Source organism: Herpailurus yagouaroundi, unplaced genomic scaffold (genome assembly GCF_014898765.1).
Source record: "Herpailurus yagouaroundi ecotype Mexico unplaced genomic scaffold, PumYag 162, whole genome shotgun sequence".
In the NCBI taxonomy this organism is placed as follows: Eukaryota; Metazoa; Chordata; class Mammalia; order Carnivora; family Felidae; genus Herpailurus; species Herpailurus yagouaroundi.
This window is the reverse complement of record NW_024412403.1, coordinates 49,856,940-49,883,374: the sequence shown is the minus strand read 5'-3', so window position 1 is coordinate 49,883,374 and position 26,435 is coordinate 49,856,940. Positions and strand designations below refer to the sequence as shown.

The 26,435-nt window shown below is 37.1% G+C and overlaps 1 protein-coding gene across 8 annotated transcripts in view; it reads left to right on the top strand.

The window, feature by feature from the left end:
• Window positions 1–537: 537 nt before the first annotated feature.
• The window catches only part of SENP7 (SUMO specific peptidase 7), a 154,259-nt gene continuing 128,361 nt past the window's right edge, over window positions 538–26,435 (top strand). For 3 of the 8 annotated variants that reach the window (XM_040484381.1, XM_040484380.1, XM_040484377.1), the window contains exons 1-3: window positions 548–732; window positions 6,442–6,494; window positions 16,985–17,083. In XM_040484381.1, coding sequence (XP_040340315.1) covers window positions 693–732; window positions 6,442–6,494; window positions 16,985–17,083 — 192 coding nt within the window. In that variant the 5' untranslated portion in view covers window positions 548–692. Of the gene's footprint in view, window positions 733–6,441; window positions 6,495–16,983; window positions 17,084–26,435 lie in introns of those variants that run through there. The other 5 variants (XM_040484384.1, XM_040484379.1, XM_040484382.1 and 2 more) reach the window with 5 other exon arrangements.

Here is a 26,435-nt window from a genome sequence, read left to right as displayed (position 1 = left end):
CCATCCACTTTCTATAACTTCAGCGTTTTATGTTTAAAAAAAACTGAGTTCTAGTTTACCTTTTCTGGACCTTTAAAAATGATGAGTGTGAATTTTAAAAAGAGATCCTCTTTATTACTATGACATTTTTCCTCAGCTGACCAAATACATTTCCACTCCAAATGCTAAGCCAATGTCTAGGCTAACAGGTGGCTTTACCGTCTTTTTATTTCTGAGTTTGAGGACACTCTGGAGGACAAGTAGCTAGGAGAGACCGTGTAGTATTCTTTTTATTTTCATTTTTCTGGGCCACCTCGCGAGAGTCATTAAACTACAGGAATTCCTAAAGTTTCCCCTTTTTCAATTTTCAGTCTACCCCAGCTTTGAAAGTAAACAAAGCCGCAGACGATCTCGGGCTAAAACCACGCACGCAACCTCACTTTCCGATAGGTTCAGAGATAATAAGAATAGTACCACTAAATAGGCATTCGAGGTGGCAACCCGCAGAGAAAACAAGTCCCAGGAAGTGATTTCCGGGTGAGGTGGGAGGGGCAGCTGATTTCCGGTCTGAGGGCAGGCGACCGCTCTTGCGCAAGCGCCGTTGGTACTTTCCTGGCTTTCCTTCCCCCCCTCCCCTCCCCCTCTCTTCCCCAGCCTGAGGGGTCTTGAGGTGACAGCGACAGCAACTGCGACTCCAGCAGGAGGAAGAGAAGATGGACAAGGGGAAGGCCGGGCGACGTCGATCTTCATCCGGTGAGAATGGGTCGGAGGAGGGCTGAGCATATTCTCTTCAACCTTGGGCAAATGGGAGGTACAGGCGGCGACGGGTGCGGCGGCCCGGACGAGAGAGGGCTCGGGCTCGAGCTCCCGTGGGGGCTCGGGCTCCCGTTCGCGCGGGGAGGGGAGGGGAGGGGAGGGGAGGGGAGGGGCGGGGAGGGTACGAGCGGAGGGGCGCGCACAATGGAAGACTCCCGGGGCGCCCCCGCCTCTGCCAGTCGGAGACCGAGTCCTAGCTGTCATCAAAGCCCTGGCCGCTCTTAACCCCAACACCCCTTCAGGTTTCCCCTCGTCCCCCGAACACCTTGCGTGAGTCTCGTCGGCCCAGGAATCTTCCCTGTTGGCTTGCCGCTCCCCTGCCACGCCTTCTAATTCCACCAGTGTACCAGTTTCACTTCCAGCCCCTGACCCCACTTTTTCTCTATTTCTTTGATTCTCGATTCAGCTTCCTTCTCACCCTCTTACCTCGGGGCAGGTATAGCCGCGGCTGCAAAGGGGGAGAGGCGGGGCTTGTTAATTGACACTTCGTCGCCCAGATCAGCGCTGCGACGCGTTTCGTTCTTTTGAACAGGCCCTCTTAATAACCTTTTTCTTTTCCAGCCTCCTGCTGCTTCTTCCAGAAGTGAGTAAAAAGTCGAACAAAGGATTTGAAGTTGTGCTTCCATTGTGTTTTTATTCTCCGTGTATTTTTGTTTTTGAAATTGCTTTATGGCTTCAGCTCGGGGTATTACATGTTGGAAACACAAAAGTGGAGTTCTAAGACATGAGGTAGAGCCCCTCGTAGTCAACAAGTTTTTGTCAAAGATCTCATCTGCTAAGACTACCTCATTTCTTCGTGTTAAGTCCTGTGGATGCACTAGAGGAGGAGGGGGGAGGACTCTATTTTTAATAAGCTTACAGTTCAGTCCACAAACTAACACCCAATGAATCAGTTAATTCATTGTCTCCTTTCTTACTGTACCGTTTATTTTTGCAGAGACAGTTTTAGCAATTACAAATTTATTAGGAGTCTCTGATGGCAGTGCGTCTCAAACCTTTTTCTGCCTTATTTGCAAAGGAGGAGTGAACAGGATTTCTGGACATTGCTTGAAGCAGTTAAAAACCTGACTCCCTTTTCATAAGCAGCCGTGTGTTGTGTGTGTGTGTGTGTGTGTGTGTGTGTGTGTGTGTGTGTGTTTTCTAGGGATATTCTTTGCCTCTGAAAGTACGTGCGTTACATATATGAAAGTACCGTCCTGCAATAGATCAGTGTTTATTTTAATATACTTTTTTTCCTCTTCTAAGACCTTCATGTAAAATTTACACATTAGGAAAATGCGCATTGTTTATCTGCTGCCAATTGAATGCTTTCTAACAGAGCTTTAGGGATTATTATTCTTCAGTTTAAGATGCACAGCCTTTTTTCAATAAGTGCATTTCATCTTAATACATTTCTTTTGAGGGGGAGCAGCAAGATATTAACCCTGTCCTTCAGCAAATCCCATCTCCTTTCACTTGTCACACTTATTTATTACAGTTAACATGATGCAAGTAGCTGTGGGAGGTAAAATTTGAAAACACAGCTGTTATTTCATAAAAGATAGTCATGTTTCTGTTACCTGTACCTCTGGAGAAGTTTTTTTTTTGTTGTTTTTTTGTTTTTTTTTTTCCTGGTGATTTTCTTTTTGGAGCTGTCCTTTTTGAAAAATAATTGCTATTGTATAAAACCCATTTTCAAATCTAATATTACCTAGCTGTTTTCCAGTATTCATCTGGTTTTAAGAGACGAATATTAATTTTTAAGAATGATTCTAAAGTATGTTTAATTTTCTCCACAGATTATCAGAAATAAAACTAATCAGTTGGTTTGAAGGGATTCTGGATTCTGTGTGATATTTGTATGCATATATTTGCCATTTCATTAGGAGTGTTTGCTAACTTGAACTCATGACTGGAAGTGACATTTGTGGTCATCAGAATTTCCAAGTACCCAAAGAGAGGAATTTGATTAATAAAATAGGAAGAATTCTATTTAGTTAGAAGTAGAATGTAGATAGCAGTAGGGAAAAAAAAATGAAGTTTCAAAGTTTCCTCTGTGAGACTGCACTAGGTTTCCCTAAAACATACACCTAAAGAAGAAACTGTGAAGAGTTACATAGTGTATTGCTGATATATCTTTTAGTTGCAAGTAGCACTCACTTGCAATTGGTTTAAGTTAAACACAAAACAAGTATTTATGGATTCATGTAACTGATAACTCTAAGAGTGGGATGGTTTCCAGCATGGTTATAATCTACTTTAGGCACTGGTTCTTAAGGTGTGTTGGGGACCTCTGGGTTCCCTTAGACCCTTCTGGGTCTGTGAGGTCAAAATGTTTTTGTAACAATTTTAAGACATTGTTTACCTTTTCCTCTTATTCTCCCACATGTGTACAGTAGAGTTTTCCAGAGGCTACATGACATGTATCACAACAAATTGAATGCAGAAACAGATGGGGGGGAAACAGTTGTCTTTTATTAAGCTAGACATGAAAGAGATTTGAAAATAAGTAAAATACTGCCATTGTTCTCAGCATTAAAACAATTATTTTTCATATAATACTTGAGCCATGTTAGCATGCAATGAGTTTATTGTTTTTAAGTGAATTGATATTTTAAAATTAAAAGAAAAATTTTATAAGTAGAAGAATCACAAAAGCTCTGATTAACTTACTTTTCTGTAATGTGTCCATGAATCAGGAATTAAGCACAAAACACCTTTGAGCAGTGAGACGAGAAATTACAAAGTCTGTATGCTAAAGTTTACTTGTGAGAAGCTTCTCTAGCTTTTCTTCAGAGTACGTTGTACCTATATTTTAAAATTATTTGTAACCCCAATGAGCATGAATATCTTATTTTCAAGTTCACAGAATATCAAAAGCAGTACATTAAATGGGACACAGATAAAAAATTTACTGGTGCCAGAGACGGGTCCACTAACAACTGAGTAAAATAATAATTAAATAATGCACAGGTCATTCAAGGGAGAATGACCATTAGAAATGTTTAATAACGAAAGTATAACAGATAAATTATAGAGTCATAGATAACAATTTTCAAATGAATCTTTGATTTCAAACAGGAAAGTTCAAGTGAATTTTAGGTTTTCAATGGATTGCTTCAGGCAACATGCAAGGAATCTGTGTTCACTTTCATTTAAGTTAAGGGTACATACGTTGAGTACTTTGGTACTAAGCAGTGTACTAAGAATTTTAGGGACTTTAATTCTTTCAAAAGCCCTGTGAAGTGGTTATTATTTCTGATATACAGATGAGACAACTGGATTTAGAGAGGGTAAGCAACTGTTAGCAATAGCAAGTAAGAAGCAGAGCCAGGATTCAAAGTCTGGTCTGATTACAAAATATATAATTTTAACTTCTTTTGCTGTCACAGGGCATGGGTGAGTCTCACTTGGAAAAAAGTTTCTGTGGACAAATAAGTATGAGAGCTGTAGTTACAAGAAAAATTAATTGCAGAATTTTTAGAGCCTTTGTTATGCTATAGTACACTGAGCCTCTGCAAAAGAGTAGCTGAGCATGCACTGTTATTCAAACAAGTGAAACTCTTCTCTCCTCCCGGCCTCCCCGCCCCCCCCCCCCGTTTTATCTTGAGGATCTAGTGTCCCATGATGATATGCCTTTATTTTTTTAGTAGCCCCTGGTGCTGTCTGCATATTTTGCATTATAGGTGTAATGAACGATACTTGAAGGTCAAAATCAGAATCTGCAATTAATCATGATAAAACTACATTATGTGCATAGATGTTAGCTGAAGCCATTGGCATGAATGGAATTACCCACAGAACATACAGAGTGAAAAACATCTTGAATCACATACATTTAATTTCAATGTAAAGAGGAAGAGACATTGGTGGGCAGATGGGCAAATTAGGAAACAAGGAGAGTGAAAAGCAATGTAAATTACAGAGTTAAAATAGTGTGAGAGTGCTGAATTTGGCAATTAGGAGGTTACTTTTACCACTGATTTTAGTAGGACGGAAGCCAGATTTCAAGAGGCTGAATGAAACAAGGAAAACAAAATGTAAAAAAAAAAAAAAAAAAGAAAGAAAGAAAGAAAAGGAAAAAAAGATTTCTGAACAAGTTGGAGTAGGACATTAGGTAGAAAGGAATTTTTTTTCCTTAAGACTCTAAGACACTTAAATCAGATTGGTATGGAGCTGGAAAGGGGTCAGTGGAAAGAGAAAGATATTAAGTAGGAGATAATTGATGGGGTGAGGTTTCAAAAGAAATGGGGGAGATTGGAATCAAGAGTTTCTTGAGATGTGCAGAAAGGAGGGAAGATGGTTAAAGATACAAATAAATTTTGAGAAGTTAATGATATTGTAGTCATGGCTTCTAAGTGACGCAAAGAAAGATCATCTTTTGAAAAAACAAAAAGGACTTTCAAGTGGTAATAGGAGCTCAAAATGGAATAAGTAGTCAGGGATGAATAAAAGAACTGTTAACTAACTTTGAAAGTCTTTGTTAAAACAAGTGTGAATTTTGGGGCACCTGGGTGGCTCAGTAGGTTAAGTGGCTGACTTGGGCTCAGGTCATGATCTTGCAGGCCATGGGTTCAAGCCCTATGTGGGGCTCTGTGCACCTAGCTTAGAGCCTGGAGCCTGCTTCAACTTCTGTCTTCCTCTCTCTCTGCCCCTCCCCTGTTCACACTGTGTGTGTCTCTCTCAAAAATGAATAAACATTAAAAGAAAAAAAAACAAAAAACAAGTGTGAGTTTTGTAGTTAGTAGTAGTAATAGTAGTAAGTAGTATTTGCAGTTACTATTATGTGACTTTCTTCAGAAGTGCTAACAAGTCTAAGAGCAAGAATTTGGGGCAAAAAACATATCTTCTATAAAGGGAGAGGGAGCTAATAACACATTTGCAGATTTTTTTTTTAATTTTTTTTTTAATGTTTATTTATTTTGGAGAGAGACAGAGACAGAATGCGAGTGGGTTAGGGGCAGAGAGAGAGAGAGACACAGAATCTGAAGCAGCTCCAGGCTCCGAGGTGCCAGCAGAGAGCCTGACGTGGGGCTCGAACTCAGGGGCTATGAGATCATGACCTGAGCTGAAGTCAGATGCTCAAACAACTGAGCCACACAGGTGCCCCCAGATTTTTTTTTTTTTAAGTTTATTTTGAGAGAGAATCCCACGCAGCCTCCACACTGTCTGTGTAGAGCCTGATGCGGGGCTCAATCTCAAGAACTGTGTCAAAATCAAGAGTCGGAACTTAACTGACAGAACCACCCAGATGCCCCTGAAAATGTTTTTGTAGAATATTCCCAATGTACCTCTCACCTTTTGCTTCATTCCTCCGCTTCCCAATTACAAAAATCTATCTGGTCATATGGTTCAACCAACATTTGTTGAACACCTATTGGACTTTTGCTGGGTAATATTTTATTTAGTTCTTAGAGCCAAGTTTTCTTCTTTTTTCTATTGTCATCATATATATTATTTAATGAAGACATTTTGTGAGAACTTGCTGCTCTTCAGATTATTTTTTGACCTTTATGTTTAGTCCATTAGATTCTGTAAAATGTATCAATGTAAATTCAAATTCTAACAGGTTAATTTAAAACAAAGGATAGCTGTGAGAGGATTTATTTTATTACATTGTGTATTTCATTTAGATATTAAATGATAATTTTTACCATGTCTTTGTAGAAATTGTCACAGAAGGAAAAAGGAAAAAGTCTTCATCTTCTGAGTTACATAAGGTATGCATTAGTTTTGCTTTTAATCTGTTCATTATCTTCAGAGTTACTAATATTGAAAGTATTTTGCTATTTATTTTTTAAACAAAAATTTAAAGAAAATATTATAAAAACTTAATCAGTGTTTTATAGGGAATGGTATATCCTAATTATTTCAAGGGTTAACCAAGAAAATTTCTGGGATGTGACTTACTTAAATCATTGTGAGATGTATCAGTACAGTTTCCAGACCTTATTTTAGATTTTATATAAAACATAACCCAGCATTTCTTTGATAACTGAATATATTAGTTATCATTCATTCATTTTAATACTGTAGATATACAAAAGTTGTGCTCAAGTCATGTGCTGGAAATTACTATTTAAAATATTTCCTGTGGGGGCGCCTGGGTGGCGCAGTCGGTTAGGCGTCCGACTTCAGCCAGGTCATGATCTCGCGGTCCGTGAGTTCGAGCCCCGCGTCGGGCTCTGGGCTGATGGCTCAGAGCCTGGAGCCTGTTTCCGATTCTGTGTCTCCCTCTCTCTCTGCCCCTCCCCCGTTCATGCTCTGTCTCTCTCTGTCCCAAAAATAAATAAACGTTGAAAAAAAAATATTTCCTGTGAAACTTTTAAAAAAATTTAGTTCTTTTATGTGAGCCAAGAGTAGCAAAAGAAGCAAAATGAAGTTTCTACCTATGTAGAAAGTGTTTCAAAAAATATAATTTGTTTTTAGAAAAATGATCTTTTTTCCTCTAGAATTTTGTGATATTTTATTTATTTAAGTTTATTCTGAGAGAGAGAGAGAGAGAGAGAATGCAAGTGGGGGAGGGCTGGAGAGAGGGAGAGACAGAGAATTCCAAGCAGGCTCTGCACTGTCAGTGCAAAGCCTGATGGAGGGCTCTAGCCTGTGAGATCACAGCCTCAGCTGAAGTCTGATGCTTAACGGAGCCACCCAGGCGCCCCTAGCATTTTGTGACTTAAACACAGTAGTATCCTGATATACATTGTAATAATTTATTAGACACCTTTTACTGAAGCATTCCAAATTATGCAGAGAGGACTTTTAATTTGATAGAGAGAACTTTAATTTGGTACATTTCATGGAACAAAGAGGGAGAAGAAACCATAAAGAGGCCTTTGAGAGAGAATCAAGAGCACACAGACCACGAGACCAAACAAAGTATGACTTTAGGTACTCTTCTGCCTTGGCTTACTTCACATTTGTGGGGTGTGGTTTCTTCACTCAAAATTCTGGATTTGGCTTCAGTGGCGTAAATGAGGGGGATAAAAAGAAATTCTCACATTGCTACCATTCCCAGTTTTAAATACCTCTGTATTGACTACTGCTGCTTCTGTGTTTAATACCTCCAGTGAAGTGAAATGCTCTGTTTTAGGCTGTTCATGCAGTTGAATCTGAAAGTGCACCATTAGAAGTTCATAGTATTGAGTAAATACATTTGTTTATTTTTAGATGAACTGCACTATTTTTTTTAACTTTTTATTTTCCAGTACCTTTAGATTTACAGAAAATTTACAGAAATAGTACAGCGTTTGCATCTACCCTTCACTCAGCTTCCCCTAGTGTTAATATCTTACATAACCACAGTGCAATGACCACAATTAAGAAATTAATGTTGGTACAATACTTTAAGCTACAGACATTTGGATTTCTTAAGGTTTTTTGAAGATTTTGTTTTGGGGGGGCCTGGGTGTCTCAGTCGGTTAAGCATCCGATGTTGGCTCAGGTCATGATCTCATGGTTCACGAGTTTAGGCCCTGTATCAGGCTCTGTGCTGACAGCTCGGAGCCTGAAGCCTGCTTCGGATTCTGTGTCCCCATCTCTCTCTGCCCCTCCCCCACTCGCACTCTGTCTCTGTCTCTCTCAATAATAAATAAACATTAAAAAAAATCTTATTTTAAAGTAATCTCTACACTCAATGTGGGGTTTGAACTCAAAACCCTGAAATTAAGAGTCGCATGCGCCACCAACTGAGCCAGCCAGGTGCCCCAGTTTTGTTTTGTTTTCTTTTGTTTTTCACACTAATGTCATTTTTCTGTTCCAGGATCCCATGTTGCATTTAGGTGTCATGTCTCCTTGATTTCCTTCATTCTGTGACAGTTCTTCAGTCTTTATTCCTTCATGGTCATGACATTTTAAAAGAGTACTGTGATTTTCTCAGTATTTTGTTGAATATCTCTCAATTTGGGTTTGTCTCTGGTTTCTTATAATTAGATTAAAGTTATGGTGTTTTGGAAAGAATATGTGATGTGCCCTTCTCAGTGTATCCTATCAGTGTAACCATTACTGGTTATGTCAGTCCTGACTGCCTGCTTAAGATGGCTTCTATCTGGTTACACCTTCACTTTGTAATAGGTATCTTGGGAGAGCTACTTTGAATCTGTACTGCAAATACACTGTTTCTTAAACTTTCGCTCACTGTTTAGCCACCTAGTGGTGGATCTTGCCTGCAGCGATTGTGTATACAATAGTCTATTGGTGATTTTCTATTTCCCTCATTCCCTTCATATTTATTAATTGAAGTTCTTCTGTAAGGGAGACCTGCCCCTCTTCCCTCCTTATTTATTTATTCAGTTATTTCTTTTATCAATATGGATTCATAGGTATTTTATTCTATGGGTTATAATTTATTGTAGCATTATTGGTTTTGTTGTTCAAATGTTCTAGCTTTGGTATTGACAGATCTTTTAGTTTGGCTTCTGTGCCCTTTGGACATGCTGTTTTTTTGTTTTTTGTTTTTTTTTAAGTTTATTTATTTTGAGGGGGAAGAGGGGCAGAGAGGGAGGAAGAGAGAACCTAGCGCGCTTGAATCTGTGAGATCATGACCTGAGCTGAAGTCAAGAGTCAGATGCTTAAATGATTGAATAACCCAGGTGCCCCTCAGTACTGATACTTTAAAAAAAAAATTTTTTTTTAGTGTTTATTTATTTTTGAGAGATGGAGAAAGAGCACGAATGGGGAAGGAGTAGAGAGAGAGGGAGACACAGAATCCAAAGCAGGCTCCAGGCTCTCAGCTGTCAGCACAGAGCCTGATGCGGGGCTCAAACTCACGAACGATGAGATAATGACCTGAGCTGAAGTCGGCGCTTAACTGACTGAGCCACCCAGGTGCCCCAGTATATTAAATTCTTAAAAAAAATTTTTTTTATATTTATTTATTTTCAAGAGGGAGAGAGTGCAAGCAGAAGATGGGCAGAGAGAGAGAGAGAGAGGGAGACACAGAATGTGAAGCAGGCTCCAGACTCAGCTGTCAGCACAGAGTCCAACATGGGGCTCGAACCCACCAACGGCAAGATAATGACCTGAGCTGTAGTCACATACTTAACCAACTGCGCCATGCAGGTGCCCCAGCATATTAAATTCTTGTTAGTAGTTTACATTACTGCTTTTTCTCTCAAGGTAGCTAGGGAAATAAATTACTGAAAGAATTAGGGCTGTGATGGGTATGGGTACAAGACACTGATACATTTTGACTTTAAAGTATTTGAAAAATATTTCTAAAGGGGCCCCTGGATGGCTCAGTCAGTTAAGCATCAGACTATTGATTTCAGCTCAGGTCATGGTCTCATGGTTTGTGAGTTTGAGCCCTGCATAGGGCTCTGTGCTGACAGTGCAGAGCCTGCTTGGGATTCTCTGTCTCTGCCCCTCCCATTGCTCGCTCTCTCTTTCAAAATAAACAAATAAACTTAAAAAAAAAAATTTCTAAAGCAATACCAGTTTGTTGTAGAGAAATTAGAAAAGTGAGTTGAGGAAAAAAGACCACTCAGGCAGGACCAAAATTAATGTTTGGATGTATATCTTCCTAGTTTTCCTATTTTTTTTTGTTATGTTTTTATTTTAACTTGTTTTATGTTTTATTTTTTTTAAATTTACATCCAAATTAGTTAGCATATAACTAATAGTTACGTAGTACATAGTTACATAGTACATAGTTACATAGTTTCGTGTCCCTTCGAAACAGCATACCTGTATCCCTTGGATAAATGCCTAGTAGTGCAATTGCTGGGTCATAGCGTAGCTCTATTTTTAATTTTTTGAGGAACCTTCATACTGTTTTCCAGAGTGGCTGCACCAGCTTGCATTTCCATCTGGTTTTTCTATTTGCATATCCATGTATAACAAACACATATTTAAATATTAAAAAATAGAAAACCACAGAATACTGTTTTATAATTTGCTTTTTCTGCTTAACTATATATTATGAACATCATTTTCTGAAATCAAATTTAAAGTATGGCTCAGTAGATATTTGTTGAGTACTTAACATGTATTGGACACTATACTAGGCATAAGTGGCAGGAAAACGGTAGCAAACATTTTTAATGGCTACATTGTATTCAGTTATATGGGTGTATCACAGTTAATTTAATCAATATCCTATTGTATTTTTGAGTTTTGTTTGTTTGTTTGTTTTTTAAGTAAACTACGCCCAACATGGGGCTCAAACTCATGATGCTGAGATCAGGAGTCACATGTTTTACTAACTGAGCTAGCCAGGCACCCCTTGAATTGTTTTTAATTAAAAAAAGAAATTATGAACAGTGCTGTAGTCGTTATCCTTGTAGCTAAATCTCTGGAACATCATTATTTCCTAAATTATTCCTGGCCTTTTTTTTTTTTTTTTTGGATATATATTTTTAAGTTTATTTATTTTGAGAGAGAGAGAGAGTATGAGTAGGGGAGGGGTGGAGAGAGAGGGAATCCCAAGCTTATAGCGCAGAGACTGACTGATGTGGGGCTCCAACTCACAAACTGTGAGACATGACCTGAGTGAAGCCAAGAGTCGGACACTTAACTGACTGAGCCACCCAGGTGCCACTGGCCTTTTAATAGCTGAATGTAGGTTAATTCAAGGCTGTTCACCCTCTCGCTCCCTGTTTTTTTTTTTTTTTCTTTCAAGTTTATATATTTATTTTGAGAGAGAAAGAGAGAGGGAGGGAGAGAGAGAGAGAGAAAAAGAGAAAACACATGGAGGGAGGAGCAGAGAGATTGGCAGAGAGAGAATTCCAAGCAGTCTCCTTTCAGTGCGGGCTGGAACTTACCATGAGATCATGACCTGAGCTGAGATCAAGAGTCATATGCTTAATCTTAATTGACTGAGCCACCCAGGTGCCCCAAAGCTGATATCTTGGTATATGTGAAGTAAGAGTGTGAATACCTTGAATTCTGCTAATGGGGAGATCCATAGTTTTTGTATTTACGTATGAGGAAGTTGCTATTCTAGTTTGAATATTGAAAAATGAGAGTTTAAAAAATTATTTATTTATTTATTTTGAGAGGGTGGGGATGGGGAGACAGAGAGTGAGAGGGAGAGAGAATTCTAAGCAAGCTCTGCACTTCAAAGGGCTGAATCTCATGAACCATGAGATCATGACCTGAGCAGAGATCAAGAGTCCGACACTTAATCAACTGATCCATCCAAGCACCCTGAAAAATAAGACTTTTATTCTTCCTTGGTAAGTAATAGCCATACCTTTGGACAGACCCCCAATTTTCTTTAAATAATAGCTTTATATTTAAGTAGTATCTGAATAAGTAAGCGATTAAGATTCTGAAGTTCTGTATTAAGAACATGGCAGAGATCATTTTAGCCTGAACAATTTAATGAGCCTATGTTAGTAATGTGTAACTTGTCAGTGGATTCCAGCATCTTTTTTTTCTCCTGGTTTATCTGCTTTTGATAGCATTTTCTTTTTGAAGGCTATACTATAATGAATCAGGTATAGAATGAACCTGAAGGTGACTGCATGACTTGATATGCTGAAGAGCTTGTTTAGTATTACATTTGAACATTAGTAAGTAAAATAAATGTTCTTGAGCTTTGTTTTGGGGAAGTTATTAGAGTTCTATTGATATATTTAAGTGTAATGTGAAGGGAAGGAGATTTAGAACCCATTTTTGCCTTAAAAGTTTAAATTTGAATCTTTGTTAGAAGCCTGTTGAAATACTTGAGAGTGTTAGGAGTCCCTTCTGATTCTTGTAAATGGAATTATAATATATGCTTTATAGAATCATGAGTAGCTTAGAATCTTTATTGGTTGTATACAGCTGAGACCATGATTAAAATTTGTGTAAGAATAGATCAGGTTGTTGCAAAAAGGCTTACATTATTTTTTTATCAGTCATTAAGAAAAAAGTGAGCGTGGAAAAAACTGACAGTAGTTAGTTGTACCTGAAATCTGCTTGTCCTATGCTTGTATACAATATTAGTGTGAGAGATTTAAATCTATAATTTATTAATCAGGAAGCTACAGCAGAGGCTTTTCTGGAGCTTTAAATATTAATATTTTTTCCCTTACCTTTAACAGTTGCATTGTATTCCTATCAAAACATTTGGAAGCTAGGAAAACACAAAAATGAAAATAAAATTCATCTCTTATCTCACTAGAGATAATCACTGTCAAACATTGTTATGTACAGCCTTTCACATTTTATTTTTATTCATGGATTTTTTTTTTTGTCTTATAAAGAAAGATCATTCTGAATCTGTGTTTTTCTTTTATACTTATTTTATTTGAAATAATTTCTTTTTTTTTTAAAGTTTATTTTTTTTAGTAATCTCTGCACCCAATGTGGGGCTCAAACTCATGACCCTGAGATCAGGAGTTGCATGCTTTTCTGACTGAGGCAGTCAGGCTCCCCCAAAATAATTTCTTAATATCATTAATCTTCTGGAACATGTTATTTAATAACAACTGAATAGTATCTTACTTGGTTTAATTTTGCCATAATTTTGTATTATTGTTCTTTTATTATTATTTCTAGTTTTTCTATATTAAAATAGTGTGTGGTCTATATCCCTTTTCATAAATACTTATATATACTTTTATTTTCAAAGCTTTTAATGCTAGTTTATAGAGTTTTAATAAATATCCATATTTCATGTGTCTATATTTTAGAGGGAATAGAGAACTGCCCTTTTTCTTTTAATGTTTGTTTATTTTTGAGAGAGAGAGAGAGAGAGAGAAAGAGAGAGAGAGAGAATGAGCAGGGGAAGGACAGAGAGAGAGGGAGAGGAGAATCCTAAGTGGGCTGCACAGCGTCAGTGTAGAGCCCATCACAGGGCTCAGTCTCACAAACCATAAGATAATGACCTGAGCTGGAATCAGGAAGTCAGATGCTTAACCAACTGAGCCACCCTTGTGCCCCAAGGACTGCCCTTTTTGAATATAGGATAAATTATATTTTGTGTCTGTCCTAATGGAAGTATACATAAATATTTATTAGGGTGAATAATTCATTGATACTGAGTATAAGCCATTCATAGGTAAAATGATTGAAAACAAGTTACTGTGGAAAAAGAATATAAAATATTCTACAGAAGACATCAGCAGTATTTTATAAGAAACTAATTTTACAGAATACGCAGTACTTTTCTAAATTTTGTTACTGTCCTACAAGTTTGAACTGGGTAACTTTTTCTTTCTTTCTTTCTTTCTTTCTTTCTTTCTTTCTTTCTTTCTTTCTTTCTTTCTTTTAATATCCAAGGTAGTTAACGTATAGTGTAGTATTGGTTTCAGGAGTAGAATTTAGTGATTTATCACCTACATATAACACCCAGTGCTCATCCCAACAAGTGCCCTTCTTAATGCCCATCACCCATTTAGCCCATTTCCTTCCCCTTTTCCCTCCAAAACCCTCATTTTGCTCTCACTATTTAAGTCTCTTATGAAAAAAAAAGTCTCTTATGGTTTGCCTCCCTATTTTTAACTTATTTTTACTTCCTTTCCTCTATGCTCATCTGTTTTTTCTTAAATTCCACAGATAAGTAAAATTGTATAATATTTGTCTTTCTCTGATTGACTTATTTTGCTTAGTGTAATACACTCCAGCTGCATCCACATTGTTGCAAATGGCAAGATTTCATTCTTTTTGATTGCCAAGTATTATTCCATTTTGTATATACCCCACATCTTCTTTATCTGCTTATCAGTCGATGGACATTTGGGCTCTTTCCATACTTTGGCTATTGTTGATAGTGCTGCTATAAACATGGGGTGCACGTGTCCCTTTGAAACAGCATACCTGTATCCCTTGGATAAATAACCAGTAGAGCAGTTGCTGGTTCATAGGGTAGTTCTATTTTTAATTTTTTGAGGAACCTCCATACTGTTTTTCAGAGTGGCTATACCAGTTTGCATTCCCACCAACAGTGTAAGAGGATTCCCTTTTTGCTACATCCTTGCCAACATATGTTGTTTCTTGAATTGTTAATTTTAGCCATTTTGACCGGTGTGAGGTAGTATCTCATTGTGGTTTTGATTTGGATTTCCCTGATGAGTGATATTGAGCATCTTTTCATGTTAGCCATCTGGATGTCTCCTTGGGAATAGTGCCTGTTTATGTCTTCTTCGCAATAGTTCACTGGATTATTTGTTTTTGGGGTGTTGAGTTTGATAAGTTCTTTATAGATTTTGGATACTAACCCTTTATCAAATAAGTATTTCAGAAATATCTTCTCCCATTCCATAGGTTGCCTTCTAGTTCTGCTGATTGTTTCCCTGAACTGGGCAACTTTTTAGGTTATTATAAGGGCCATGTAACTACTTACCCCAAACTTAGTGGTTTGAACTTATTTTATTCAGGAATCTGCAGTCTGGGCATGGTTCAATTGGAGATAACTTTTCTTTTTTTCACTTGCGAGTTAGCTAGGTTGGCTTGGAGGTCAGGGCCTTTGATCACTTTGAAGGCTTGCTCACTCACTTATCTTGATTCCTTTGCTGAGAAAACTCAGTATCGTGGTGTAGATTTATTTCTTTTTTGATGTTTCCAGTATAGTGGCTTAAGGGTGTCCAAGATTTTTTTCTGTTGGCTCAGGTCTCCTGAGGAATGTGTATTGAGGGAAAGTGGGGAAAAAAAGAGAGGAAGAGAGAACACAGAAGCATGCAAAAGCCAGGCTGAAGCAATATAAGTATTACTTTTAATGATCTAGCCTTGGAAGTCACAGGTCTGCCCAGATTCAAGGGGAAGGAACGTAAACTGCACCTGATGTTGGAGGACTGTCATTGTCATATTGTAAGAAGAGCATGTGGAATGTGGAATATCGGTGTGGCCATTTTTGGAAAAATATAATATGCCACATTATCCAATATAGGCTAAATAACCTGCTCACAGCGAATCCATGGGTGTGAACAGCCTGAAGACCTTATCGTTACCCTTTGAGGAAGCAATTGTTGTTCCCTAATTAAGAATATGAAGGAAATGACTTAGAGATAATATTGTCTTTTGCAGATGAAAACTTAAAAATAGGTACCTTTTTATACAGATTAGGTATTAGTAATTAAGAAGTTATTAGTGCCTTGGAGGATCAACTCAGATTCCTGTGAAATAAGGGTTGCGATATTACTGTGTTCTCATGACTTACACTTTACTCTCACTGAAATCATTTTATGGATTGCTAATGGATGTAGTTGATATAGTACTTATTATGTTATATTTTGTAGGCTGAATTTGATGCTTAACTATCATTTATAACTTTCTCTTAATGTGGAATTTAAGGTATTTAAATTCTAAACAAATGATTTCAAACTTGTGGTTGTAATCCATACTTTCATTTGTTTATACAGCATACATGAGCCATACACTTCAGAGATCTAAAGGTGACTAAGTTAGGGTCCTCTGCTTAAGGACCTCCATAGCCTGGAGAAGAAGATGGACATATAGACAAATATTTATAATATAGTATGATACGTGTAATATAAATAGTGTAATAAAAATGAACCAACTACTAATACCCAGAGAAAGGAATACCTTGGTTTGGGAGTGACAGTTGTGTGGATAGGAGACAAATTTTGAGCAGAATCTGAAGTGTTTTATAAGGGACAAGTAGAGGGAAGGGCATTCTTCATACATACATACAAAGGGAGCAGTACATACAAAGGTCTAGAGATATGAAATAATATGATGTGTTTGAAGGAGGTTGAGTAAACAGTGTGGTGGGATGTAGAGTTTGTGATGTGTGGGTGATGTTAAAGAGCCCAGATTGTTAAGAGTTTTATCTGTATGTAATAGGTGCGGTTGTTGTATGTTAAGTATTGTAGCCATATTTAGATTTGTGTACTAAAGAACTCCGGGGATAGTATTTGAAAGATTAGAAGGGATAGAGACTGTAGGTAAGAGAATATAGTATGGCTTGCTCATACTAGGCAAAGCCTAACTATAGTTAGGAAGCTATTGTGATACTTTATTTATCTACCTTAATACTGAATGAGAGGTTTTTAGAATAAAATTATATTAAACTGCCTATAAATTAACCACTGAATTTAAAACTATTTAAAACTAATAGCAAAATGGGGTATGTGGTTGGCTTAGTACACAATGCAAGTCTTGATCTCAGGGTCGTGAGTTAAAGCCTCACATTAGGTGTTGAGCTTATTTAAAAAAACTGAAAAACTAATAGTAAAATATTAACGCAGGTAATATAATGATTCTGTTAGCTGATTCAGTTCTTATATATATTTCAGTTAGATCAATTATTTTCTCATTCTGATTTCAGATAACAAAGATGTTAAATGCAAAATCAGAGGATGTTCGTGTTCAGTCATCACTGTCCAAACTCAGAAGCTCAGAACGCTGGGATCTCCCTTTGCAGGGGGTAAATAAAAACTATTTTTTTAAAGTACATAATATTATTTAGTGTGTTGAAAATATTAAAACATTTTTAATGTTTATTTATTTTTTAATTTTTTAAATGCTTAATTATATTAGAGAGACAAGAGTGTGAGTGGGGGAGGGGAAGAGAAAGAGGGAGACACAGAATCCAAAGTGGCTCCAGGCTTTGAGCTGTCAGCACAGAGCCTGATGCGGGGCTCAAACCCACGAACCATTAGATCATGACCTGAGCTGAAGTCGGACACTTAACTGACTGAGCCACCCAGGTGCCCCAGTGTTTATTCATTTTTGAGAAAGAGAGACAGAATGCTAGCAGGGAAGGGCAGAGAGAAAGGAAAACACAGAATCTGAAGCAGGCTCCAGGCTCTGAGCTGTTAGCACAGAACCCCACATGTGGCTTGAACTCACAAACTGTGAAATCCTGACCTGAGCTGAAGTCAGATGCTTAACTGACTGAGCCACCCAGGTGCCCGGTGATGTTTAAAATATTTTAATAAAATTGAGTTTTCATTTTTTTATATGTCCTTGTTTGGGTTTTTTGTGTTATTTAATCACAAGTTTTTAATTAGTGTATTTCTGGTATTTGTTGAAGTGATGAAGTTAGGGTCTCCTTTAGTTTAAATCTAAGTATACCTTATTTTGCATGAGTGTTTTCTTGAAATTTAAATCTCATTATTGTACAATGTATTTTAAATTTACAAGAATATTAAGCTTATTAAAATCATTTGCTCTTTTGCTCTTGTTTTGTAAATTATAGAGGGTATATTTTAAAATGTGACACAACTGTACGTTAGAAGATATTCTGATTATAAATTTGAACTTTAATTTTATCACTATTAAGCATTTTTATGGAGCTTTTGTGAATAACTCTTAAGATGGCACATTTTAAGTATATATATTTTTTTCTGTTGCCTGGTCACTTTGTAAAAATAGAATTTTTCTCAGATTTTCCAGTTTATCCATTTGAGCCTGTGTTCATTTCCTAGGGCTCATGTAGCAAAATACCATGGTGTGGGTGGCTCAACAGAAATTTATTTCCCAATAGTTCTAGAGGCTGAAGTCCAAGATCAAGGTGCTGGTAGGGTTGATTTCTCTATTGCCTTTCTCCTTGGCTTAGAGATGGCCATCTTATTGCTGTGTCTGCCTATGACCTTTTTTTCTGTGTACCTACATCCTGGTGCTTCTCTTCTTAAAAGCAAACTAATCCCTGGGTTAAATAAGTCCCTACCCTTATGACCTCATTTAAACTTAATTACCTTTGTAAAGAGCCCGTCTCCACAAACAGTTGTCTTGACAGTTAGGACTTCAACATATAGAATGGGTATGGGGAGCACAATTCAGTTCACATCATCAAATAATACATTTGTTTCTCTTTTTTGATTTTGTATAAAAAAATGATAAATGAGTCAAGATGACTTTTTTTTTTTAATTTTTTTTCAACGTTTTTTATTTATTTTGGGGACAGAGAGAGACAGAGCATGAACGGGGGAGGGGCAGAGAGAGAGGGAGACACAGAATTGGAAACAGGCTCCAGGCTCCAAGCCATCAGCCCAGAGCCTGACGCGGGGCTCGAACTCACGGACAGCGAGATCGTGACCTGACCACGGACCGCTTAACTGACTGCGCCACCCAGGCGCCCCTCAAGATGACTTCTGTTGACAGAAAAGAAATTGTGTAAGGTTAGAAAATTTGGGGTGTATAGAAAGGTACAGGTGAAAAGACTAAAGAATCTTTCTCTGTTCCTTTTTCCTAAAGGCAACTACTATTAATAGCTTTTTTTCATTCCTTTCAAGAAAAAAAAAATACATATGCCCATAAAAATAATAATTTATATTATTTTTTGATTGTTACAGAACAGGGATCATGAAATCTACACTGTTCTGTGCTTTGTTTGCATTTAATATTTCTTAAATTTTTTTTTCTATTTTAACACATTTAGATATACTTCCTTTATTTTTTTGGCTTTGTAGTACTCTAAAAATATAAAAATACTATAATTAAAAATTTTTTTTGAATATAGTTGTCACACAATATTACATTAGTTTCAAGTGTACAGCATAGTGATTCAGCTTCTCTTTATGTTTTGCTGTGCTCACCGCAAGCGTAGTTAACCATCTGTCACCATATACAATTTACTTAGTGCACTGGTATTAGATTGTTTCCAGAGTTTTGCTAATAGAAACAATGCTGCAGCAAACATCATTTTATTTTTTTGAATATCATTTTTCATATGTAGAAAACTATTTTTGAGTGGGATTACTGGGTTGAAGGGAATTTGTATATTAAATTTTAATAAACATTGCAAAATTGTCTTACAGAAACTGTGCACTAATTTATATTGCCACCAATGAAAGGTCCCATTTTGCTAGAAACTTACTGGCACTGGATATTATCACACAGTAAAATTGTTGCCAATTTAATAGGAAGAAAAAAACATAATTTTAAAGAAAATTTAATCACTTTGCATGTATGTATTTTGTTAGGACATTGAATTTATTGTGGAATAAATGTTATATATACTATATATAATTTTAAGTATACACACACACACACACACACACACACACACACACACTGCCTCTTGGAAGTAGATGTAGGCTTTTTGTTGGGTTTGTTTTCTTAAACAGTATCTTATTAAATGCTTTTTTTTCCTTTACCCTTCAGTCATACATGTCTTCCTTAGTTTTTGGCTTTCAAGGGGTAGATGTGGATCACCTGAGAGCTCTTTGGATATTAAGTGTTTGTGTTATCGTCTTCTGCCTTCTCTTTTTTCTTAACTGTTTATTTCAGCAGTCTCCTTTTCCTGAGAAACTAACCATTTATTTCTTATTTAGTTCCTTCTAACCCACTGAGTGAAACAAGATCTTTCAGAGACATACTTTCTTTTCCCATGACTAGTTTTCCACCCTAGTTGGATGTCTTCCTTAAGTTAGTGTTACTTTTCGGAAATCTGTATCCTGTTTGAGATTTGAAGTGGCTCATGTGTCAGCATTGCCATGCTGTCTTGTTGCTTTAGATTTCACAACGTTTGCTAAGTATGCTTCATAGTTTGTAGAGTTTGAGGCTGTACCAGTATCTTGCTTTATTGTTTCTCTCACACACCCTTTGTTTTTAGAGGGTTTCAATGAACAACAAAGAGATAACCTTGCGTAGTCTTTAGTAGAATTTTAACTCCTTTATTTACATGTTTGTGATTTTTATTGAGATAAAATGATATGAAATAGGTTACACAGGTCTTAGGTATATAGTTGAATAAGTTTGACTAATGTGACATATGTAACCAATCCTGCTCAAAAATAGTTCCCTACAGTGTGAGAAATGATGTTCACTGTTGCAGTGTTTCCTGAGGAATAGAGCAGTCATGAACCTTGAGAGTTGTTTGTGCCCCTTTCCATTGTATCTTATCTTTTCCTCTCTCCCAGTCCCTAGCCCACTACTAGCAACCACTTTTCTGAATTCTGTTTCTGTAGGATAGTTTTGCCTGTTCATACAACATACACTCTTTTGTGCTTTGTTTCTTTTGCTCAGCAAAATGTTGCATTTCATCCCTGTTTTGCATCAATCAGTGGTTTGTTACTTTTTATTGCTAAATCATACTCCATGATGTGGCCATAATACAGTTTATTTAATTCTGTTGATAGACTTTTGGACTTTTTTCTTCTTTTTATTATACACATAGAAAGAGGGGTGCCTGGGTGGCGCAGTCGGTTAAGCGTCCGACTTCAGCCAGGTCACGACCTCGCGGTCGGTGAGTTCGAGCCCCGCGTCAGGCTCTGGGCTGATGGCTCGGAGCCTGGAGCCTGTTTCCGATTCTGTGTCTCCCTCTCTCTCTGCCCCTCCCCCGTTCATGCTCTGTCTCTCTCTGTCCCAAAAATAAATAAACGTTGAAAAAAAAATTTTTTTATAGACAGAGAAAGCAAGTGTGTGCATGTGCACACACCAGGGAGGAGCAGAGGGAGAGGGAAAGAGAGAATATTAAGCAGGTTCCACATGCAGTGTGGAGTCGATGCAGGGCTTGATCTCACAACTATGAGATCATGACCTGAGCTGAAAGCAAAGTTGGATCTTCAACTGACTAAGCCACCCAGGTGCCCTTGGACTTGGTTTTAATTTGCATTTTCCTGGTGACTAATGGCATTAAAACATTTTATATGTTGATTGGCTTTTGTATATCTTTTTTTGTGAAGTGTGTGTTCAATTTTTTCACCCTTAATTTAAAAAATAAATTTTATTGAGAATTAATTTATATACAATTAAGTTAATCCATTTTAATTCTTTTTGAATTTTGATAAGTGTATATGCTTTTGCAACCACCACAATAATAAAGGTGTTGCGTGCATGTGTGTGTTTGTATTTATAGTTTTTTTCTCAGTGTACAGCTCTGAGTTACAAGTTCTGTACAGGCTCATAGAAGGATTATGACAATGAAGATACTATACATAGTTCTATCAGTCCAAAACATTCCCTGGTGCTGTCCCTATGTAATTGTTCTCTGTCTCCAGTTTTCACCCATGGTAACATTGTTTTCTGTAGCTATACTTGTACATTTTCCAGAATGTCACACAAATGGATTCATAGAATGTGTAATGTTTTGAGAATGACTTTTAGTCTCAGCATAATGCCACTGAAATTCATTCATGTTTTGGGGCGCCTGGGTGGCTCAGTCGGTTAGGCGTCCGACTTTGGCTCAGGTCATGATCTCACGGTCCATGAGTTCGAGCCCCATGAGTTCTGTGCTGACAGCTCAGAGCCTGGAGCCTGCTTCCGATTCTGTGTCTCCCTCTCTCTCTGCCCTCCCCCATTCATGCTGTGTCTCTCTCTGTCTCAAAAATAAATAAACATTAAAAAAAAAAAGAAATTCATTCATGTTTTTGTGTGTGTCAGTAGTTTATCTGTTTCTGCCGTTGACATTCATATGGGTTGTTTCTAGGTTTTTGGCAATTGGGAATAAAGCTGCTATACATATTTGCATACATGTTTTTTTTTGTGTGAGTATAAGTTTTAATTTCTCTAGGGTAAATACTTAGGAATGGGATCCTGGATTATATGGTAAGTATATATTTAATTGCCAAACTGATTACCATGGTGGTTTTATGATTTTGCATTCCCACCAGCAATGTATGGAGAGTTCTGGGTGCTCTGTATCTTTCTTAGCACTTGGTATTGACAGTTTATTTACTTTGTAAAAAATGTTTGTTTATTTTTGAAAGAGTGTGAGAAGGGGAGGGCAGAGAGAGAGAGAGGGAGACACTGAATTTGAAGCAGGCTCCAGGCTCTGAGCTGTCAGCATGGAGCCTGATGTGGGGCTCGAACTTACAAGCTGTGAAATCATGTCCTAAGCTGTGAAATCATAACCTGAGCCAAAGCTGGATACTTAACCAACTGAGCCACCCAGGTGGCCCCAGTTTATTTGCTTTTTTAAATTAACAGAATCTTTTTTTTAAGAGTAATTTTAGGTTTACAGAAAAATTGAAGGAATAGTACAGGTAGTACACATAAACCCCTTAATTCCCCCTCCCCTGTTACCCCCACACAATTTCATTTATTAATATCTTTGCATTAGTGTAGTACATTTATTACAACTGATGAGTCAATACTGATATTATTATGTATTGAGATGTAACTGACATTTAACATTGTACTGATTTTAGGTATACAACATAATTTGGTATATGTATATATTGCAGAATGATTAGCACAGTAAATTTAGTTAACATCCATCACCACACATAGTCACAGTTTTCTTATGATGAGACTTTTAAGATCTACTCTCTTAGTAACTTTCAGATGAACAATCAATATCAGTAAGTCACCATACTGTGTATTACATTCCCAGGACGTATTTATATTGTAACTAAAACTTTGTACATTTTGACCCCCTTCACCCACTTTGCCCACTCCCCACCTTTGGCAACCACAAACCTGTTCTCTTTATAACTTCAGATTTTTTTTTTTCAGATTCTTCATATAAGATCATACAGTACTTGTTTTTTTGGTCTGATTTATTTCACTTAGCCTTATGCCCTCAAGGTCCATCCATGTTGTGCAAATGGCAAGATTTTTTTGATGGTTGGATAATATTCCATTGTGTATGCATACCACATTTTCTTTATTCATCTATTGGTGGACATATTGTTTCCATGTCTTAGCTATTTTATTTTATTTTATTTTTTTATTATTTTTTTTTAATTTTTTTTTTTAACGTTTATTTATTTTTGAGACAGAGAGAGACAGAGCATGAACGGGGGAGGGGCAGAGAGAGAGGGAGACACAGAATCCAAAACAGGCTCCAGGCTCTGAGCAGTAAGCACAGAGCCCGATGCGGGGCTCGAACTCACCGACCGCGAGATCGTGACATGAGCCGAAGTCGGAGGCTTAACCGACTGAGCCACCCAGGCGCCCCATATTATTATTTTTTTTAAAGTTTATTTATTTTTGAGACAGAGACAGAGCACGAACGGGGGAGGGGCAGAGAGAGAGGGAGACACAGAATCGGAAACAGGCTCCAGGCTCTGAGCCATCAGCCCAGAGCCTGACGCGAGGCTTGAACTCACGGACCGCGAGATTGTGACATGAGCTGAAGTTGGAGGCTTAACTGACTGAGCCACCCAGGTGCCCCTGTCTTAGCTATTTTAAATAACGCTGAAATGAACATGAGGTTGCATATATCTTTTTGAAGTGGTGATTTCATTTCCTAAGGATAACTACCCAGAAGTGGAAGTGGAATTGCTGGATTATATGGTAGTTCTGTTTTTACTTTTTGGAGGAACCTCTATACTGTTCTCCCTAGTGGTTGCACCAGTTTACATTCCCACTTGCAGTGCACAAAGATTCCGCTTTCTCCACATCCTTGCCAGCACTTGTTATGTCTATGTCTTTATGATAATGGTGGTTCTAACAGGCATTAATGATTAGTGATGTTGAGCAGCTTTTCATGTAGGTATTGCTCATTTGTATGTCTTTTTTGGAAAAATATTCAGACCCTCTGCCCATTTTTCAATTTTTTTGGGTTTGTTTTTACTTATTTTTGAGAGGGGTGGAGAGCTAGAGAGGGACTGAGAGAGAGGGAGACTATCTGCTATCAGCACAGAGCCCAGTGTAGGGCTCAAACTCATGGAACTGTGAGGTCATGACCTGCGCCAAAATCAAGAGTTGGATGCTGAATTGACAGAGCCATACAGGTGCCCTGAGTTTTATGAGTTCTTTAAATATTTTGGATATTAACCTCTTATTAGATATATGATTTTCAAATAATTTCTTAGATTCTGTACGTTGCCTTTCATTTTGCTGTATAGAAGCTTTTTAGTTTGATATAGTCCTACTTATTTCTTTCTTTGTTGCCTTTGCCTACATGTCAGATCCAAAATAACCATTCCTAAGACCACTGTTAAGGACCTTACCATCTTTTAGAAGTTTTATGGTTTTAGGTCTTATGTTTAAGTCTTTAATCCACTTTGAGTTGATTTTTGTGTATGGTATAAGATAGCGATCCAGTTTCATTCTTTCACATATGACTATTTCCCAGCACCATTTATTGAATAGACTTCTTTCCCCATTGTGTTGTTTTTGGCTCCTCTTATATATTAATTGAACATATATGCATGGGTTTATTTCTGGGCTCTGTTCTGCTCCATTGATGTATGTGTACCATTCTATGCCAGTACCATTCTGTTTTGATTACTATAGCTTTATAATATAGTTTCAAATGAGGAAGTATGATGCCTCTGGCATTTTTCTTCTTTTTAAAGACTTCTTTGACTTTTTGGGGTCTTTTGTTGTTCCATACAGATTTTAAGATTGTTCTATTTCTGTGAAAAATGCTGTTGGAATGTTGATAGGGATTGCATTGAGTTTATAGATTGCTCTGAGTAGTGTGGACATTTTATCAATATTCTTCTAATCCATAAGCACAGGATATTTTTCATTTATGTCTTTTTCAGTTTCTTTAATCAGCGCCTTATAGTTTTCACTGTATTGGACTTTCATCTTGGTTTAATTTATTCCTAGGTTTTTCTTTTTTTTGTTTGGTTTATATATGGGATTGTTTTCTTAATATCCCTGATAGTTTGTTGTTAATATATGGAAATGAAATTGATTTTTGGATAGTGATTTTGTATCCTGTAACTTTATTGAATTTGTTGATTAGTTTTAGCAGTTTTTGGTGGAATCTTTAAGCTTTTTTTTTTTATGTTTATTTATTTATTTTGAGGGACAGAGAGAACATGAGTATGAGCGAGCTGGGGAGGGGCAGAGAGAGAGAGGGAGAGAGAATCCCAAGCAGGCCCTGTGCTGACATGGGGCTTGATCCCACGAACTGTGAGATCATGAGCTGAGCTAAAATTAAGAGTTGTATGCCCAACCAACTGAGTCACCTACATGCCCCTTTAAACTTTTCTATGTATTACATCATGTCATCTGTGAATAGAGACAACTTTACTTCTTTTTAATTTGGTTGTCTGTTATTAAATTTTTATGCATGCATGCATGCCTAATGCAAGATATGGTTAGGACTTCTAGTATTCTGTTAAATAAAAGTGTGGGAAGTTGGAAACCTTGTCTTCTTCCTGATTTTAGAGAAAATACTTTGAACTTTTCATGATTGAATATGATAGGAGCTGTCATCTTGTGATATATGGTCTTATTATGTTTAGGTACATTCCATATATATTTATTTTGCTGAGAGTTTTTATTGTGAATTTGTGAATTTTATTGTGAATATTGTGAATTTTATTGTGAATTGTTGAATTTGTCAGATGGTTTTTCTGCATCTTTTGAGATGATCATATGTTCCATCTTTTATTTTGTTAATGTGGTATTTCACATTGATTGACTTGTGGATGTTGGAACCTTCCTTTCATCTCTGGAATAAATACTATTTGATCATGGTATATGATTCTTTTCTGTGGTTGTATTGGGTTTGCTAATATTTTGTTGAGGATTTTTGTGTCTGTTTTCATCAGATATTTTGCTCTGAAATTTCCTTGAGTGTACTGGTCTGATTTTGGTATTAGGGTATTGATGGCCTCATACAATGAGTTTGGGAGTGATTCCTCTTCTTCTCTTTTTTGGAGGAAATTAAGAATAATCGGTAATAATCATTATTTAACTGTCTGGTATACTTTACCAGACAAGTTCTCTTGTCCTGTACTTTTGTTTCTTGGGAGTTTTTGATTACTCATTCAATCTTACTAGTAATTGTCTGATCAGATTTTCTGCTTCATGATTCAGTCTTGGTAGGCTGTGTTTCTAGAAATTTACTCATTTTTTCTAGGTTGTCTAGTTTGTTGTGTAATTTTTTATAGTAACCTCTTAGGACCTTATGTAGTTTGGTGGTA